The following is a 19,190-nucleotide window of genomic DNA, read 5'->3' as shown; positions in this document are numbered from 1 at the left end:
TTAGTCACTAATACTTCAGAGAACATGGCGCGCACTGCACAACACCCGCCATGTTCTCTGTCTTTAGTGCTTGCGCCGCCGCTCATTAGTGCAGCGCCGGACGAATCACATTAAGTTAATCGTGTGGGCACAGCGGGGCAATGGCTGTAATACACAGTCACAGCCATGCTCTAACAATAAAGATCAGAGAAAACTCTGATCTACGCTGTTAGCCCCTTGAAAGCTGATTGCGACATTCAAAAGGAAAATGAGAACTGGGACCTCCCTTCGATCGCGTCAAGGAAATTCCTGTGACGCGATCGGAGGACATACCCTATACCCTAACAACTGCCTGTGAACTATCAGATAGATATATGCCAGTACATTAAAGTTAAAAAATAAAAATCGTAATTTAAAATCCCTCTATCGGTTTAAAAGAAAAAATGAATTTAAAAAAGGGTATGTTAAATAAAAATATCTGTAAAAAAATACACACAATAGCAAATTTTTCACCGTAAATAAACATTATTAAAGAGTCACAAAACATAAATAAAAGTCCATATTTGATATTGTCACAACTGTAAACCTGCATAACAAATGTATAGCGTCTGTTATGATAATCGGTGTATGCTGTAAAAAATAAACAAACAACTTATTTTTTCAGCATTTTTGCCAAAATAAAAATGTACATAAATGAAACGATAATGTAAATGAACCAATGGATTTTATCATTCTCATAAATTGAACCCCTTTCATACCAATCATGACTCCAAAAGAAACCCTGCACTTTATTGGATATGTTGGCTTCATATCAGTAGGAAAGAAAGTTTTTAACCACACACACAAACAAATCGACCTGTGCGAAGCCGGGTAACTCTGCTAGTAGTATATAAATGTCTGGTTCCTGTATCATTAGCAATTTAACATTCAAACTCTCACGTGGCAGAGGTCTACTAAATAAAAGTGGGGGGGGTTTCATTTCTACCTATCACAATCCTGCAAAAAGGAACAGAATAAGGGCCTGTTCACATCAGCGTTCGTGTTACGTTTATCTGTACTGTTCAACCTTTCCATCAGAGGAACAGGTGAATGAAAAGCTGAACGAAGACTATCGCTTCCGTCTGCATTACCATTGATTTCAATGGTAATGCTTCCGTTTCAGTTTGTTTCCGTTCCGTAAAGTTTACATTTTTTCACGAAAACAATAGTGCAGTCAACTGCACTATTGTTTTGGTGAAAAAAAAAACGGAAACTGAACGGAAACAAGCTGAATCGGAAGCATTACCATTGAAGTCAATGGTAATGCGAACGGAAGCGATAGTTTCTGTTCGGCTTTCCGTTCATCTGTTCCTCTGGCGGAAAGGTTGAATGAAAAAGTTGCATCGAACCTGAACGCTGATGTGAACAGACACTTAGAGACTGAATAGTGAACCCTTTTTGTGCAGTGGGTTACCAATACCTGTTTTGTTTTGTTTGTTTTTTAACAAAATAGGCATACTGGGAGGGGGGGTCAAAATCAAAGATGGCAAAAACACCTCTACCAGCTCCTTTTTTTAGACTAAAGCACAGTAGTCTACTATTGATTCATAATAAAAAAGAAAATAAAGATGAAAAGCTGTCAATGAAGAGTTGTGTTTTCTCTACCTTTCTCGCCACCACTGACACAGCCGGGCTTGGGGAACAGCTGAAATTGGAATGGAAGCTAATGTGAACATACTAGCCTATGAATGACCTTCGATATATTTGCACTTTTTTTCATTCGATTTCATGATTTATGACACTTGAGTTATACATGAGAAACTTCTGGAAGTATTCATATCGTGATTTATGTATTACCCTGTGATGGGCTGTGCACTAGTTTTATAGTTGCAGGCAGATTGGGAATGTAAATGTTTACAAACAGACACGAACTCCGTTTTTGGTTTTAATGTGCAGAAATGTATTTTAACCTCTCAATGAACTTTTACCTTGACAAAAACTTAATATAACATGGGTGAACTTTAAATGAACTTTCCTGTGAACTTTTTAAAAGTTCTCTGGAGCGGATAGGGAAAACTTAGATCCCGTACACATTTTAGACTCAAGTGCTTTGACACGTACAGCAGAAGCAGATTGAAAGTAAATGTCTTTTCATTTGCTATTCATTATTTTTGTTAATTAAAGTTATCTGTACTGTACATTCTTCCTGTGGACACTGTACGAACTGAAATTGAACTTTTCAGGGTATGTTTTTTTTTATCTGTTATTTCCCTCTAAAATTACCACATGAATTAAATTTTACCTCGGATATTGTTACTTAATGCTGGATGGATAACATTTAGCTGCGTGCATATTGATAAAGTTTAACTTATTTTCATCAAGTGCACCAGGTTGCATGTAATCGTTTCCCTCTCCGCTGTGCTTTGTGTCCCTGTACCTTCCATGAAGGTAGAGGTACAAGATTACAGCTGCCTGAAAAAAACAGTCAGCAGGTGTCAATGTGAATGGGGAGCACTCCTAAGGCTGGGTTCACACGAGCACATTAACGTCCGTAATGGACGGACGTATTTCGGCCGGAAGTCCCGGACCGAACACACTGCAGGGAGCCGGGCTCCTAGCATCATAGTTATGTACGACGCTAGGAGTCCCTGCCTCTCCGTGGAACTACTGTCCCGTACTGAAAACATGATTACAGTACGGGACAGTTGTCCTGCAGAGAGGCAGGGACTCCTAGCGTCGTACATAACTATGATGCTAGGAGCCCGGCTCCCTGCACTGAGTTCGGTCCGGGACTTCCGGCCGAAATACGTCCGTCCATTACGGACGTTAATGTGCTCGTGTGAACCCAGCCTGACAGCCATTAGAATGGTAATCCGCATTTACCTTCTCAAGCCACTTTAAATACCAGGTGAACAAGGCCCGTGGAGGCAAAAATGTCTTGGTGTCTTATCAAGGTCTAAATATATGTGAAGAATAGTGCTTATTTTTTATTGGCCTTGCATAATAAATTCAGCACTTAGTTGCATCATGCGGATATGCGCTGTGAACTTTTTATCATTTTAATTCCCCCTGAGCACCATTGCTTTTACTATCTCCAATCACTAATATGAATAGGGAACATTATGGGAGAGCTAAAGTTAATTACCCCATCCTAAAGTGTCTTGAAGGCATGAGTGTTAAAGATGGCTATAAATTTGTTTCAATTTTAGTCGGGCCTGTGTCACTAGTGCAATGGAAGAATACAGGCTGCCATGAATTGTTGCTAACGGGTACTTGATAACTGTTTAGAAAGGCACCATAAGGGGCAGTTACAGGGAGACCTGCTTAGCTGATATTGAAAAGATCAACCCAGAGGTGGTGAAACTTGCTTTAAATTTAGTGATTATTAGGAATAAAAATCTGTCCTTGTCATTAAGAGGCTGGAGATTAGTGGATAAAACAGAGTGACAGAATTCTTGATCTGTAAATGGAATAATACTAAAAAAAGTGTACAAATCTAATTTCATCTAGCTAACTTTTGGCCTTTTGCTTACTTAGATGCTGAAGCAGTCACTGTCCAAGGTGCCCGAGGAGAGCAACCTTCCAAATTTTATAAGGTTTTCTCTTTTTAAAAACTTTCTTACCATATCCTTATCAGCACAATGAGGGTTATTTATAAGACAATAGCTCAAATAACAAATGATGTCATTGCTTTGACAAACAATGAGATTACAACTAGCATTTTATAAGTGAAGGTTATCAACTTTATAGGGGAAATCCACTGATTATCTGACGTATCACAGATTTGTAGTATGTTAAAAGCTTAATCTGTGGAGTCTGCAAGTTTGGACTTCCACCAAAACGATACCATGCCAAACGTATTCAGCGATGCTCAGAGATTTTAATCACTAGAAATCTCTGACTCAACATTAGAAACACATGGTCATTTAAATTCAAGTGGAGCTTTGCTCAGAAAGTTGTGTCAGAGATTTCCAGTTACTGACATCTCATAGCAGGGCTAATGGAGTTCGTTCTGGGACTCTATCTCACGTATCTATGACATGTCAGCAGATCATTTTTGGATGGATGTCCCCTTTACGTAAACGATTGGTTCCCATGGACAATTTTTTTTCCCTCCCCTCTGCACTAGTTATATGTATGAGCATTATTGCCTTTCTATTATTTGAAGATCTGTTCACACGATTCAGATGCATGTCAACAAGTTCCTTAGAGAGGTACTCCGTTCATGAGCCAAGATCTTGTGGATTTCTTTAATAGATGTGTGTGCTTGTGTTTGTTTACACAGAGTTATACATAAAGTGAGTCTATGCTACTTACATACACCTCTCTGTATTCAGCGGGTTTATAAACTCACTGCATAGAGCCTAGTTTACACAAGCAGATTTTAGCCCATAATGAACGCCAAACGACGATATAACAGGTCGATTGGGGCTCGTTTACAGGCTCCTTTATATGGGCCAATGCAAACTGTAAACGTATATGTGGAAATAGACAAACACATACAACTTCAAGTGCAACATTCAAATAGCTATAGCTCTACTTCAAATATGGGAAAACTGCTTCAAAAGTGCTATTTACATGCTTGTAAGGCTATGTTAACATGTGCGTCATCACGTGATGGACATCGATGGTGCCCAATGGAACCCATTGACTTTAATGGGTGTTATCAGGTTTCCGTAATTTTCGAGACAAAATATCGCAGCATGCTGCGCTATTCTGTTCAGGATTTTTGGCGGAATCTATGGAGCCCCCAATGCAGATGTGAACAAAGTTAAGAGCTATGTTGTCTGGGGAAAGTGACGGAAAGCACAACAGAAACCCAACAACGTTCATTAAATTTAATGGTTTTCGTCAGGCGCCGTTGGTGTCCATTATGTGACGGATCCTTCATTTCTGTTTTTTCTGTTCCTGTGACAGAAAAGTAAAATGGCTCACTCCAGTAATTGTCCAAAAACATAAGTTGGCTATAACTAGAGAATCCAACTGTGCACAGATATGTTACGGCCTACCCATAGATGGATATCTCTGGTTAGCTGATATCCGAGACCTTTGAAGACTCATTCTGATATAAGACATTTCAATTAAAGGAATTTACCCATTTTTTTTAGAGTATAAGCTGCTAAAATAACTAATATTCTCATAGTCGCCCCACAAAGCTCCTGTACCGACAGTTTCATGGTCTACACAAGTTTTTTTGTCCCTGGTGGCAGCAATGATGTGCCGTACATGACACGTGACCATGGCAGCCAATCACGTCATTACTGTGCCATAGTAAGCAAAGCCTGGCAAGGGACCATGGTACTGTTGGCACGGGAGCATTGGGGGATTTGAAAGGTGACTGTTTGCTATTTTTAGCTATAAGCAGTATTTAAACTGTCCTAGAACCCCTTTAACGGCAGTAACACACTAGCCGGATATGTTGCGTAAAACTACACAGCGTATCCACCATGGTAGCTGCAGAGAATTCTGCCCTGAAAAACGGCAGAAGTCAGGCGTTTTTCGGGCGACATGTCCTCTGCGGAAATCCTGCAGGGGAAAAAAACTTTTAGACTTACCCTGGCCGTAGTCGTGGTGACGCGTCCCTTTCTTCTGAGCGTAGTCCAGCCTCATGGGATGACGCTGTAGTCCATGTGACCACTGCAGCCTTTGATTGGCTGCAGCAGTCACATGGGATGAAAGGTCATCCTTGGAGGCCGGGCTGCTCCCAGAATAGAGTATCACATCACTAGGATTACGGCAGGGGGTAAGTATGAGCTTTTTTTTTAAATTAATTTCAAATAAAAAATACCTTTTTTTTCCATTTAGCAATTTTGCAAAAGTCATAACACTTAGCTCTTTGTTGTGGGTTTCACCTCCCCATTGAAGTCAATGGGGAAAAAGCGCAATAGAAGAGCCACGATTCCGCATAACAAATTGACAGGCTACAGCTTAAAAAAACGTATCGCAGGTCATTTTCTGAACTTTTTTTTCAGCAGATTTTTTTTTAACGGATACAATAGCTCAGCAAACTGCGCTATTGTTTCCATAAAAAGGGAAACCTAGCGGAACGGAGGCAAACAAAGTAAATGAAACCAAAAAAATACCATTAAAATCAATTGTACAGTATTTCAAATGGAAACGATACTTTGTGTTTCTGTTCATCTGTTCCTCTGATGGAACAGATCAACGGAAAGCCCAAACGGAAGGCCAACGATGATGTGAACACTAAACTTTTGCAAAAGTAAGCATACAATTTGCTTGTAGATATAATATTTTAATATAAGTTGTTCTTTGTGATATATTATAACAAAGTCTAAAAATGGATTTGGTCTGAAAATGAAATAATTTACTTGGAGATTTATATAGAGGTTGTTAATAACAGATTTTAATTGCAACAATAACTGTAACCAGGTGTGTACCACATATCTTGATGGATACAGAGCTACTGCTGTATGTGCCGTAGGAGGGCCAAGGTCAGCAGAAAAAGGAAGACGTACCGCGGAGAGCATTCTGAAAAGGTAAAAGAACATTGCTTTCACCAAAAACGATATTAAAGAATGTGACTGGTTGCTATAGGCAATAAATGTTCTTTTTTTAAAACTAATAATAGTATTCACTCATCTCTCCTCATATGAGAAAAATAAATTGCAGCTACTTCAAGTAAAATCTGACAAAGTGGCCTGCGAACTAGAAAAGGTCTAGATATTCGACATGTCTGGCTTGAGGCACCATAGCTTTCAGTGTTAGGTTATTCTACGTTGCATCTACTTCATTATACCTCACTCTTATTTCAATGTCCTACTTCATTCTACCTTGAATTCTCCCATGGTCCTTAGTATTATACATTGTTCATTTCAATGTGTCATTTTGATCACACATTTTTTGTGATGTTGTTTTGCATACATGGACCAGACAAGGTGATATTCCGGAGGTTGACCTATGATTAATATTTTCTGTTTTACTCTTGTTTAGAACTCAAGAAATGTTTACACAGCTTGGTTTGGAGGATTATAGCGCAGTCAATGTGCAGATTATCGGTGCTGAAGATATATATGGGCCTCACACCAGAGGCAAGGATGTAAGTATTTCCAATTTTTTGGGGGGTTTATGAGTAGATTAGAACCGTAAAATGTATTTACTTAATCCAACATTAACAGTGCTTCAAAGGTGCCAGATTATCAAATGTTTTGGTATACTGGACAGTCAAGGAAGAGATTATCCTATTAACTGTAAAGATAGAGAACCTCCAATAATGACAGTAAAAGTGAAATACTAACATAATATATGCTGCAATTCTTTGTCAGAAACAGACTTAGAATCCGAATTGGTGAACTATCAGATGCTGGATTTTAGGCATTTTACTATGCAGAATGCAATACTAAGGCATTGGTTTATATGGTTGACCGCAGTTGTGACCTCACTATGTACGACATATTAACTATGGCCACAGTCTTTGTGTGTGGTTGCAGAGTTTATCGAGGGGAACCAAGGTGCAGAATTTTAAATAAGTGATTTGTTTAGTCACTTGTATTATGATCTGGAGCAATTTTTATGCACTTTTTGTAAAATGTATCAAATCCAGAAACCCCTTTAACGTATTAGTTTGCTGGTAGGTATATCTATTGGCAGATGTATTACACCTTACCACTAAGTCATATGTGCTGTTTAGACCTCGTACACATCTGCGTTCCCCATTCCGTTGTTCTGCTCCGTCAGATTAATTTAATGTGTTCCGTCAGGTTTCCATCGGACTGTCCGTTGTTTTACCGGAAACAATAGCGCAGCATGATGCCCTATTGTTTTCGGTAATTTCTGCCGGATCTGCGACGGAGGCCCCCAACAAAGCCTCCAACGCAGATGTGAACGAGGCCTTACATGTCTACATTTTTCCTTTTGTTGCACAATACATCACATTTAATAATGTTTATATGGTTACTTTTACATTTTATTGTCAGTTTAATAATTGGGGAATCAGTGCTCCGCTTTAGCTTTATCAGTAATTCATCTTAAACTGTAATTTTATTATATTCATTAAAAAGTGTACAAGTAGGAAGGATTCCTACAAAATAGTTCACAGAGAAAATTGGTTTTAATATTAGCTGATTTTACACGTTGGTAAAGTTAATTCTACATAAACGTATTCTGGAATCTGTAAACATCATGCTCTTATCATATGCACATATTAACAGAAAATAGAAGAATATGAAAGAAGTAGTCTAATGTGGCATCTTTTAAAATATGTTCCGGTCTATCAATAAAATAATGCAAAACTTATTTCAGGAAAATAAACATATGAGGATTTTTATAGGATTTTCAATGTTTCATTCTATTTCATATGTCTAAATAAATTACAGTGATGTTTCTTTTGACCGGTACCTATATTGCTTTTATATTAGTTTTTACAGATATCAAATAAACTCCATGTCTAGATGTTAGTGAACTTGGCCATCAAAATAAGGCTAGTGATTTACAGACATGTTTGTGTGTTTTAAACGTAAAATCACAAACTCAATAATTCCCTATAGGAGAAAAAGGTTGCATAATATTTGCAAAAATTTGAACATGGTTGGATTTTTTGAGATCATTGCAAGTCACCCGCAGCTTTTGCTTCCATAAGGAAACATTAAATAAACGTGGTTTTACTGCGACCAAAAGTCACCATGGAGTCCTACTGTAATGACGGGGGTAGGGAAACGGACAAGTGAGCCCTAATCTACCCGCCACTCTGTCCCTGCCTACTTGCAACGACCCGCCCTAGGCGACGGGGTACAACTAGGCGGCGGTCCCTACGCTCAGTAAGTGCACGAGACAAACAGACAAGGGAACACAAAGCAAGGGAAAGGGGCAGTTGCCCACGGCAACACCGTGAGCAACAAGAGTGGTGAACGAGCCGAGTCAAACCAGAAGTGCACGAGGTACCAAACGCAGAGCAGGAGAGTAGTCAGTAAGCCAGGGTCAGTATGGAGCAGGATCAAATAGTTAGAAGCTGTAGCTGGGCCAGGAAACCACACGAGAAGAATCACAAGCAAAGGAGGAACAGGAAAGGCAGGTATAAATAGACAGAGGGCGGGAGCTAGCTCCGTCTGGCCAGGCTGCGATAGGCTCTCCCACTCCTAAGCCTGCCATCCTGAGTGGTGGATGATGGAGTCAGTCTCAGAGACATAGACTCAGGTGCAGACTGATTACCTATGGGAGTATACACAGAAGTTGTGCCTGGCAGATCCTTTACACCTACACTAAATCTAGACCTTGTTAGGCTAACTTTGGTTATTATATTGCTTCTTTTATATATTTTACACAGAAGGAAATGTAATAGCTAAGATTTGAAACTCATTCATACTCCATAATAAATTTCAGCTTGTTCGAGAAGCAGTCATTTGGCTTGGTGTTCATCACAAACAGAAAAAAGCTCTGGAAATCTTTGCAAGGGAGATTGCACCTGCCGGCACTGGAATGGGTAAATTTATTTGTTCTTATCCTTTGTTGTCTGATGAAAACCTGTGTATAGAATATACTTCTATGCTTGACTATGCACTGATTGAAGAGCATTAATAGTCAGAATCGAATCTGATCTAATAAAGAATAGGTATATTCATGGCTGTATCTATAGTCAAAGAGTCCCAAAGGATTAGGGAGCCTACTCAGGCACAGCAACATAGTTACTTTCCGCACAAAGACAATTTGGACTTTCTGGTATCTAGTGCTATTGTAAGGCTTCGTTCACATCTGCGTCTGAGCTTTCCGTCAGAACGGAGACCTGACTGACACAACCTGAAACCGTAGGTTTCCGTTTCCATCACCATTGCTTTCAATGGTGACGGATCCGGTGCCAATGGTTTCAGTTTGTCTCCGTTGTGCAAGGGTTCTGTCGTTTTGACCGGATGAATAGCGTAGTCGAAATCAATGGTGATGGAAACGGAAACTACTTACGGTTTCAGTTTGTGTCCATCAGGGCCCCGTTCCGACGGAAAGCTCTGACGGAACGGAGCCTTGACGTAGATTTGAACATAGCCTATGCGTTCACTTTTGTGCAGATGATTTGCTATATAGCAGAACTATTTCCTAATTGCTAAAAATATTTATGCTGCCGTCAACTAGGTGGTGGGAGTCCATCTCTGATTTTGCAATTCTAGTTATGTCCCTGTATGTATTTCTTTGCTTAATTGTTAGTGGCCCCCCTCTTCTCTTCAGCCCTGCATGTGGACACTACTGGGAGACTGGGCATGGGTAAGGAGACGCATGCAAGACTTGGCTGGCCAATCACCGTAGCCTGGTCTGTTCTATAAGGTTCAGTTTTAATTTTCATTACAGGTGACATGCACTTTGGAAATTTGCATTAAAAAGTTGTCAGGACAGCCTCTGCAGCGATGTTTTTATACTGCCACCAATTAATGAATATTTTTTCTATATACCTGTGCTCAAGGGCCATGATTGATGTTTTTACACAAATCTAAAGAATATATCTGCCAACGTAAGATTGTGATCATAAAACATTCCTCATAGATAATCAGTGATTAGGAAGCACCCACCTACTGTACAGTTCATTACAGTGGTCACCTTGTCATTTCATAAAAACACTGCGAGTCAACCTCATTGAGTCTGGCAGAGAGTCCCAATCAGCAGAACAGTCAGCTATAGTATAATTGGGTTCTTCTTCTTAGGGCAAAACCAAATTGCCTTTGACTCTCAAATAGTGTGTAGCCAGCCTTTTTTATTTTTACATCTCGGTCTTGAGAAGTGCAAAGTGTTTTTAATGCTTAGTTGCTTTTTGCTCAAGTTTCCTGTCTGTATTCTCTGGTATCTAGTTTTACTTTAAGGCTAAGTGCAGACATGGCATAAAAAATGTGTCACCCTTTGCATTTAAAATACTAACCACATGTATTGTACTGTAAATTTCCGCATAATCCGCACTGCAAATCCGCGGCAATTCTGCCATGTCTGAACATATCCTAAAAGTTCCATTTAGTAGATCAGTTATATATAGTCACATGCAGTAGATAATATTGCCAATGGGATAGAGTGAATATTATAAAAAATGTAGCCTGATAAAAAGGTTTCAGGGTGCGGTGGATGGATAACAAGGACAAGACCATAAAAAAACAAATCAGAAGGCAGAAGTCTATAAGATTAATGCCCATGAACCATAATGTAACACAAAACTAGATTAGGAAGCTAGAGCACTAGACATTTATTTTAGCCAGCGTACCCCTTTTTGGCTGGTTTAATTTTTCTTGTATCCCTTATTTTCTCAACTTCATTAGGCTGGGGCCACTAAAGCATTCAGGGATTCTGTGGTTCTGCTCCATCATAGAAGCAAAACAACGGAAAAAACAGACATGCTCAATTTGAGCCAGAATTCTGGTGCATTTTGAATGGTAAATCTGCCGCATTGACTTTAATGAGTTCCATCAGGTTACCATCGGGTTTCCATCATGTGTCTGTCGTTTTAACTGAAGAAATAGCGCAGCATGCTGCTCTATTTCTCCAGCATTTTGAACTTGATCTGTGACGGAGACTCCTGACGGAGCATTCAATGCAGATATAAATAGAGCCTTACAAATACAATTATTATCTATATATAATAAACAACAATATTTTGGAACTTGACCTTTAAAGCATGCTTGTACTGGACCGTGAAGATATCGAGATGGCTGTGTTTTTGTACTTAAAGCTATATTTACACAAGAGAGTTCAATCAATGGTCAAATGTTCTAAATGAACACAATAAATGCCCATGTAAATTCTCATTTACAGAAAGCCATGCTCATGGTCTTGGTAAATCTAGCACAGAAATCCCACCAAGCACGTTAAAGAGCTTGTTCCCTTGATCTGAGATTAAATACTAAGCTTGCAATATTTCAGTATATTTTTTTCATGCGCGATAACCATGCTGTGGTTCATTAAGATATAACAAAGGGAGCACCACTCCAACTGTTTGCACTCCAAAAATCCCTGGATGGGGTAAAATGGTTGGTTTCAGAACTTTGCACCGATGCCAGCCATTACAGCGGGAAGGTGGCTCTCCATCACTACAGCACTCCCGCAGGTTTTTGCACATGTACTGCGCTGAGCTTAACATGCTGTATGTATATTGTCTAAGTGGGAAAGGGTTAAAAGCTACTGTTCAAATGTAATGGAGTTATGAGATGAAAGGCCACAAAACATCTCAAATGAAAACATACAAAACATGTGATCCTTTTTCTACAATTATAGACCCAAAATATAGGCCTCATGCACACGACCATGCTTTTGTGGCTGCAATTTATCCGAATTTTTGCAGATAAATTATGGACTTTTTCATTTCTATGGCCCCATGCACACGACCGTGGTGTACACGAATCCATGTGGGGGCCACAAAAACCTCAGGACATGTCATTTTTGCGGATTCACCAATACTGGTGAACTGCTGAGGATCTGTGAGTCCTGATGACGACGACATGGTTTTTACGGTCAGATGGAACGCAACGGAACCGTGGTTTAGCGGACCGCAAAACGAATTCGGTCGTGAGCATGAGGCCTTGGTGTTCTCTGTTGGATAGTTTAGTTGCATTGACCTGCAGTAGTACTGAGGACTCCCAAAGCTTCAGAGAATAACCAGAGCTGTGGATAGGACCAGTACGGCAAATGATTCTAGTCATAAAGAATTTATCAGCAAGCCTCCACAGTACATAGTCAATGTATGAGCAAGTGACCTGTAATTCACATTGAGCTGACCTCCATTTGACTCCACAATGGCAGCTGGTTAGTGTAGTTTGAGATTTCAAAGTGCTTCTTTATTTATAAATATTAGGACTGATAACAAGTACATAGTAAGTTGAAGACACTTTGCAAAAGAAGTCATAAGTTTAACGGTTTGACCTACTCCCTGTTTGACCCCATTCTTACAGATAATTGCTGACAATGTCAAGCCCTTTCCTAGCCAACAAGGGCAATGGCTTGGTGACAGTGTATTTCCTGATGCAAGTCCTCAAAACAACTCTGTTGACTGAAAGAGATAGGGATCCATTCTAACACGAGCCCCTCACTTTCCCACAGTTTGGTTTTAACATTATAATTTATTAATAGGAAGTGAAATGTAGAATGCATTGCAGTAGCACAATGTAAGATTTTATTCAGAATTGTTATTTTTTGGGGCAAATGCACGTATTTACTAAAAGAGACATGTCAGAAGAGCTACTTTCAAGGGGTTGCCCAGGATTAGAAAAACATGGCTGCAACAGTACTACACCTGTTTATGGGTTCGCAGCTTGGCTCCATTGAAGTAAATTGGGCTGAGCAGCAATACCACATACAACCTGTGGAGCAGGTGGAGCACTGTTTTGGAAGAAAGCAGCCATGTTTTTCTAATCCTGGACAACCCCTCTAGAGAATTCTGCTACAAGTGAATAGTGCTAAGCTGCTTTACCAGACACAGCCAATGGACAAAACTGGCGTTGTTTCTGGAAAAAAAAGCAGACGTTATTTGATAATCTTAGATATGCCCTTTACACTGACCCTCTGGTTTTACCAAAATTTCTGATGTGTCATAGATACATGTCAGGACTTTGCATTATTGGTTGTCCATGAGCTGGGTCTCATTGATCTGACCTGTTGGAAGTTTCGTAAAACCAGAGTATCCGTTTAATTTATTCTATATTTATTTATGTTTATGATACAGATGGCTCAATTTTAATTCTTGCCCCGTGACTAGCTTACAGTATGTACAAATTTGGCCTTGCATGAATGATTAAGGCCCTTTGACACAGGCCAATGATCGAATGAGCGTTCATACGAATGCTCGTTCCCGATCATTGCCCTGTGTAAACAGGGCAGCAATCAGCCGATGAACGAGCAAACACTCGTTCATCAGCTTATCAGATCTTTTAGGCGGCCATAAAAATGGTCGCTAGTGGACAGCACGTCTCCCTGTGTAAACAGAAGATGTGCTGCCAACAAGATGCAAATCTAAGGGGACAAACGATCGTTCTTCCCCGTAGTCCCGCTCAATTTTTCATTTGAATGGAGCAAACGAGCGTCGATCAACAAGCTGTATTGTCGATTATTTGCCTGTGCTAAATCACCTTGACTTCTTTTAAAAGAGACCATGTGTATCATATTTTAAATATACAAAATTATTATCTTTTATAGAAAAATGGATAGACAACACGTAATGACATCCCTCACAGTGGAAAGTGAAAGATGGATATGTTCACACGGCATATTTCAGGCATATTTCAAAGTGTAAAATGCTTGTATTACACTCCAAAGTACACTTGAAATATGCCTGCAAACAGCTTTCCATTGATTTCAATAGGAAATATACTGTGTAGTTCATACAATGCGTATTTTTACACTGCTGAATTAAAAATCACCTCGTAAAAATGGGCTTCATAAAAAAATGCATTTACAAGCTGATTTTTCGCATTTCCCATTAACACTTAAAAAAAACCACTTCAAATATCTGCCTCAAAATATGCTTAAAAAATGCTTGTAAAAATCAAATGCTTTCTTTTTAAATCATAATCGTATTTTTTAGCCTGAACATATGCCGTGTGAACATAGCCTTGAGACGAGCAAGGCTAGGAATTGCTACACATACCCTTGCTACAGTATACATAAATTCACTTGATTAGAAGGTTCACAGAGAGTTTTTTGCAGGCAGAAAATCCGGCTCAAAATTCAGTTTTGGAATTTTCTGGTAGATTTTGCTCTGCCTGCGCGCTGATTTTCGCTGCCATTTTGCCTGCGGCCATTGATGTCAATGGGAGGTCCGAGATGTAAATGGCCAAAGACAGGGCAAGCCCCTTCTTTTTCCCGTGAGCCGTTATTTCCGCTCGCGGGGAAAAAAAACTCTGCCTCCCATTGAAATGAATGGGAGGCATTTTCAGGCGTTTTTTGGTGCGTTTTCCGCTTCAAAAAACGTGTAAAAAAAACTCAGTGTGAACAGGACCCTTATTGTTCATAATCTTTAAAATAGATAATGCTGTTATTTTGTGTTTAATTGTAAATTAAACCTTTCAGGACCAAGGATCATTGATGCCTCAATGACCAGGTCTAAATTTAAAGTTTTGGCATACATTCTTTTACACAGTTATAACTTTTGAACTATGTTGGATAACTTAACCATTTTTTTCAGCTAACGAAGGCTCTGTTCACATCTGCGTCGGAGGCTCCATTCGGGGCCTCTGTCGCAGATCCGGCAGGGTTTACTGGAGAAAATAGCGCAGCATGCTGCGCTATTGTGTCCGGTAACATTATAGACACCCCGACGGAAAGCCATTGGACTTTGGATAATGTCCGTTGGTTCCATTATTCCCTTGTTCTGCTCCTCTGATAGAGCAGAACAACGAAATGAAACAACACAGGTGTGAACATAGACTTCCCTGCCTGCCTATTCTAACACTAAGGGGCACGGGGAATAGAAAGTTTATGCTTTCTATATACTTTGTAAATGTTTGTATATATATATATATATATATATATATATATATATATATACACTTTTCTTTTGCCTTCTTTCAATCAGTCTCCTTCTCTCTGAAACAATGTCACAGAGTGAAGGAGGCTGAGAGGAGAGGGCAAGCGTGAAAAGTTATTTTACAAATAAACTTTTCAGAGATTACTATGATTCGTTATTCATGTTGATCACATGCTCATAAGCCTAACCAATTGGTTCGGCTATCAATGAGCAGGTTGCTGGGGAGCCGGGGACACTCACGCTGCAGGCATCAGAGCGCTCTCCTCAGCGCTATGCCGGCAGAAGCAGAGGACTGTAAATTCACGTCGTGGCTGCGCAGGCATATGCGACTAGTACGTGAATCTACAAATTGGCGGCATGAAGGGGTTAAGGAAACTTAAAAAGAGGTATTCCTAATCTCTGAAACGTTTCTTTTTTTTTTACTGTAGCTCCAGGCCTCACAGCTATTGTTGGTGGACGTCCTCGAGTGTGAGTGTTATCTTTCTGTCACATCGTGTGGTTGTAAACCATAGTTAGTGTTTTGTTGGTGTTTATTCCTGTTCTTATATAAAGGGAATTCCCTACAGATGTTACAATAGAGAACAAAATACTGTATCTTCTTTATTTTCAGGCAGATCAGCTGAATAAGCAAAGTACAGTAAAAACTTTGAAGTAGTTGTCTTGTTTGAACAACCTCATCTTCGTTTGCAGGAATCCTAGATTAAAGCTGATTAAAGGGTTCATGCTGCTGTTCACCCCCATTATCAACTAAAGGCTTTTTTCGAGTGTCTGCAGCCTCCATAAAAGATAGTTGTGCGTGATTACTTTCCTATTGAAAAGGGATCCCAAGAGATGGATGCAATAATAAGTATTGTGATAAAAGGGCTGTCTAAACCAAACTCTAAAGGTTGTCTCATTAGAGGCAACCCCTTTCAGTTTGCAGCCGTTCGGTTCTCGGAACTCTAGCTGATTTTTCCGGGGGAAGTCGGTGCCAACTAGACATTTCCATTGCATTTACCACTGCACTGGAAATGTAGTATTACATGGCGGCCATTCAAAAGTAGAGTCTCTTTCCTTTCTGGCGTATAGAGGGGATTCTGAGCTGGGAACGCCCCTCTATGAGGTCTATATGATCTAATAGGGCATATAGACAGGGGCTGGCTTCTTGAGACAACCCCTTTTAATAGGTGTGCGGCCGTCACCTGATTCTGGCCAGAAAGACAGCATCATTTAGTTAAATATTTTGTCTTTTTAAGTTACCTTGATATCTGGAGACCATTAATAATTCTACCTTTAAAGGATCATAGTACAGGAGATGTGGTCACTAACATACCTTCCTTTGTTATAATAGGTCTCCAGTCCTGAAACCATTTTTCTTCCTGTACCCCAGAAAAAAAGTTAACGTGAGTATATTGAAGTACTATCTAATATTTATAAAACAAAAATGCATTCCATGGAGTGTTTTTCAATTGAATACTGGAAATAGGGGAATGGGGAAGTTGATCTATAAATAAATACTAAAGAAGTTTTCTGGTTCATAAAAATTGTCTCTAAATGGTTTAATCACTATATAACTTAACACTTACTGTTTTGCAGTCTGTCATGGAATTGGCTCTGAAGGCCAGTACGAGATGCAGTCATGTGACCTCACTTTATCTGTGTATTTCCTTATGTGACATCCCATACTCGTGGCATTTAACCCTTTACAACTCGCAGAAGTACGAGGCGCCACATACTTCTTCACTCACTCCCCCCTTCTCTGTAGGAGTACAGTAGCAGGGGAAGTGAGCACAGAGTCTGTGAAGGGAGAGGGAATCATGGGCATTATAGCCTTTTAGGTTGACACCGCTAAGGCAATTCCCCCCCCCCCCCCCTCCGCCCCGCAGCAAGTCCTGACAGCATGTAAACCAGTGTGATACATAGAACGGGCAAAAACAGGATACATTTTAAAGAAAGAAAACCAAAATCCTTCTGAGCTGAGGAGGCATCTTGTGGTCATCATTGAATCACATTGAGGTACTTCTTAAAACTTTATTATCTCAGCAAAGGCCCTTTAACTACATGACCATTTAGACTGTCAGCATTCTCCATGTTCACGCCTCCTTGTATTTTACAGGAAGTGCTCATTTTATTTTTTTTAGATTTACATCACAGAAATTTAATATGATCTTTCAGGTCTTGGACTAAATTTGCCAGTGTGTAAAGACACTGATCTCTCCCTTCTCTAAGTCATCAGCAATTCTTACTTTCAAAAGTATTCATCCCCTTGGTATTTTTATTTTATTTTATTACAACCTGTAATTAAAATTGATTTTAAATGTGATTTAATGTAATGGACCTGACAAAACTGTCCAAATTGTTACAGTGAAATGAAAAAATACTTTGTTAAAAAAAAAAAATGAAAAGTTGTGTGTGTATATGCATATACACCCTTTGCTTTGAAACCCCAAATAAAGTCTGGTCAAGCCAATTAAGTCACATAACTATTGTTGAATAAGGTTCCACTGTGTGCAAGTGTCACATGATCTGCTACAAACAAGCCATATGAAGACCACGTAGCTCTCCAAGCAGGTCAGAGACAAAGTTGTAAAGAAGTTTAGATCTGGGTTGGGAATATAGAAAAAAATATCACAAACTATGAACATCCAACAAAGCACCATTAAATCCATTATAAAAAAAAAGGGTAAGAATATGGCACAACTGCAAACCTCACAAGAACTCGTAGACCAGGCAAGGAAGGCATTAATCAGAGATTCAACAAAGACACCAAAGATTCACAGCGAAGAAGAAAGTATCTGTCCATAGGACTACTGTAAGCCGTACACTCCACAGATTGAGGCTTTATGGCAGAGTGGCCAGAGAAAAAGCCATTGTTTAAAGAGAAACATGGGAAATCATGTTTTGAGTTTGCCAAACCGCGTGTGACAGACTCCCCAAACACATGGAAGAAGGTTCTCTACTCGAATGAGACTAAAATTTAACTCTTTGGACATCATGAAAAACGCTATGTGTTACACAAACCCAACACTTCCAATCATCCCAAGAACACCATTCCCACAGTGAAGCATGGTGGTGGCAGCATTGTGCTGTGGGGATGCCTTTCATCTGCAGTGACTGGAAAACTGGTCCGGATTGAAGCAAAGAATTATGGCGGTAAATACAGGGCAATTTTTGAGGAATTTCTGTTTGTCTGCCAGAGATTTGAGACTGGGATGGAGGTTCACCTTCCAGCAGGACAATGACACTAAACATACACTAAAACTACACTGGAGTGGTTTAAGGGGAAATATTTAAATGTCTTGACATGGCCTGGTCAAAGCCCAGACCTCAATCCAATTGAGAATCTGTGGCATGACTTGAAGACTGTTGTACACCAACGCAAACCATCTAACTTGAAGAAGTTGGAGCAGTTTTGCCTGGAAGAATGAATAAAAATCCCAGTATCTAGATGTGCTAAGCCAATAGAGATATACCCCAAGAGACTTACATCTGTAATTGCAGCAAAAGGAGGGTCCACAAAGGATTGACTTTTAACCCCTTCCCGACATTTGACGTACATGTACGTCATGGAAAGCATTGACTTCCCGCAAAATGCCGTACATGTACGTCAAACGTTTGGCACCGGCTCAGAAGCTGAGTCGGTGCCATCATCGTCGGATCTCAGCTGTATCTTACAGCTGACATCCGACTGTAACGGCGGGGACCGAAATTAGCTTCGATCCCCGCCATTAACCCCTTAAGTGCAGCGCTCAAACGCTTAAGGTGTTTGCAGCTCATTGGAGCCCCAGCAATGAAATTGCCGGGGTTCCGGTGGCTG

General features: G+C 39.9%; 1 protein-coding gene across 1 annotated transcript in view; it reads left to right on the top strand.

The window, feature by feature from the left end:
* LOC142753781 (uncharacterized) overlaps positions 1 to 19,190 on the top strand; it is a 100,917-nt gene that overhangs the window by 60,851 nt on the left and 20,876 nt on the right. Inside the window, exons 11-16 of the mRNA XM_075860323.1 lie at positions 3,496 to 3,554; positions 6,349 to 6,455; positions 6,910 to 7,015; positions 9,295 to 9,394; positions 15,823 to 15,862; positions 16,725 to 16,776. Coding sequence (XP_075716438.1) covers positions 3,496 to 3,554; positions 6,349 to 6,455; positions 6,910 to 7,015; positions 9,295 to 9,394; positions 15,823 to 15,862; positions 16,725 to 16,776 — 464 coding nt within the window. The remainder of the gene's footprint in view (positions 1 to 3,495; positions 3,555 to 6,348; positions 6,456 to 6,909; positions 7,016 to 9,294; positions 9,395 to 15,822; positions 15,863 to 16,724; positions 16,777 to 19,190) is intronic.

Source organism: Rhinoderma darwinii, chromosome 1, assembly GCF_050947455.1.
Source record: "Rhinoderma darwinii isolate aRhiDar2 chromosome 1, aRhiDar2.hap1, whole genome shotgun sequence".
NCBI classification, from domain to species: Eukaryota; Metazoa; Chordata; class Amphibia; order Anura; family Rhinodermatidae; genus Rhinoderma; species Rhinoderma darwinii.
This window is presented reverse-complemented; position numbering and strand designations above follow the sequence as displayed.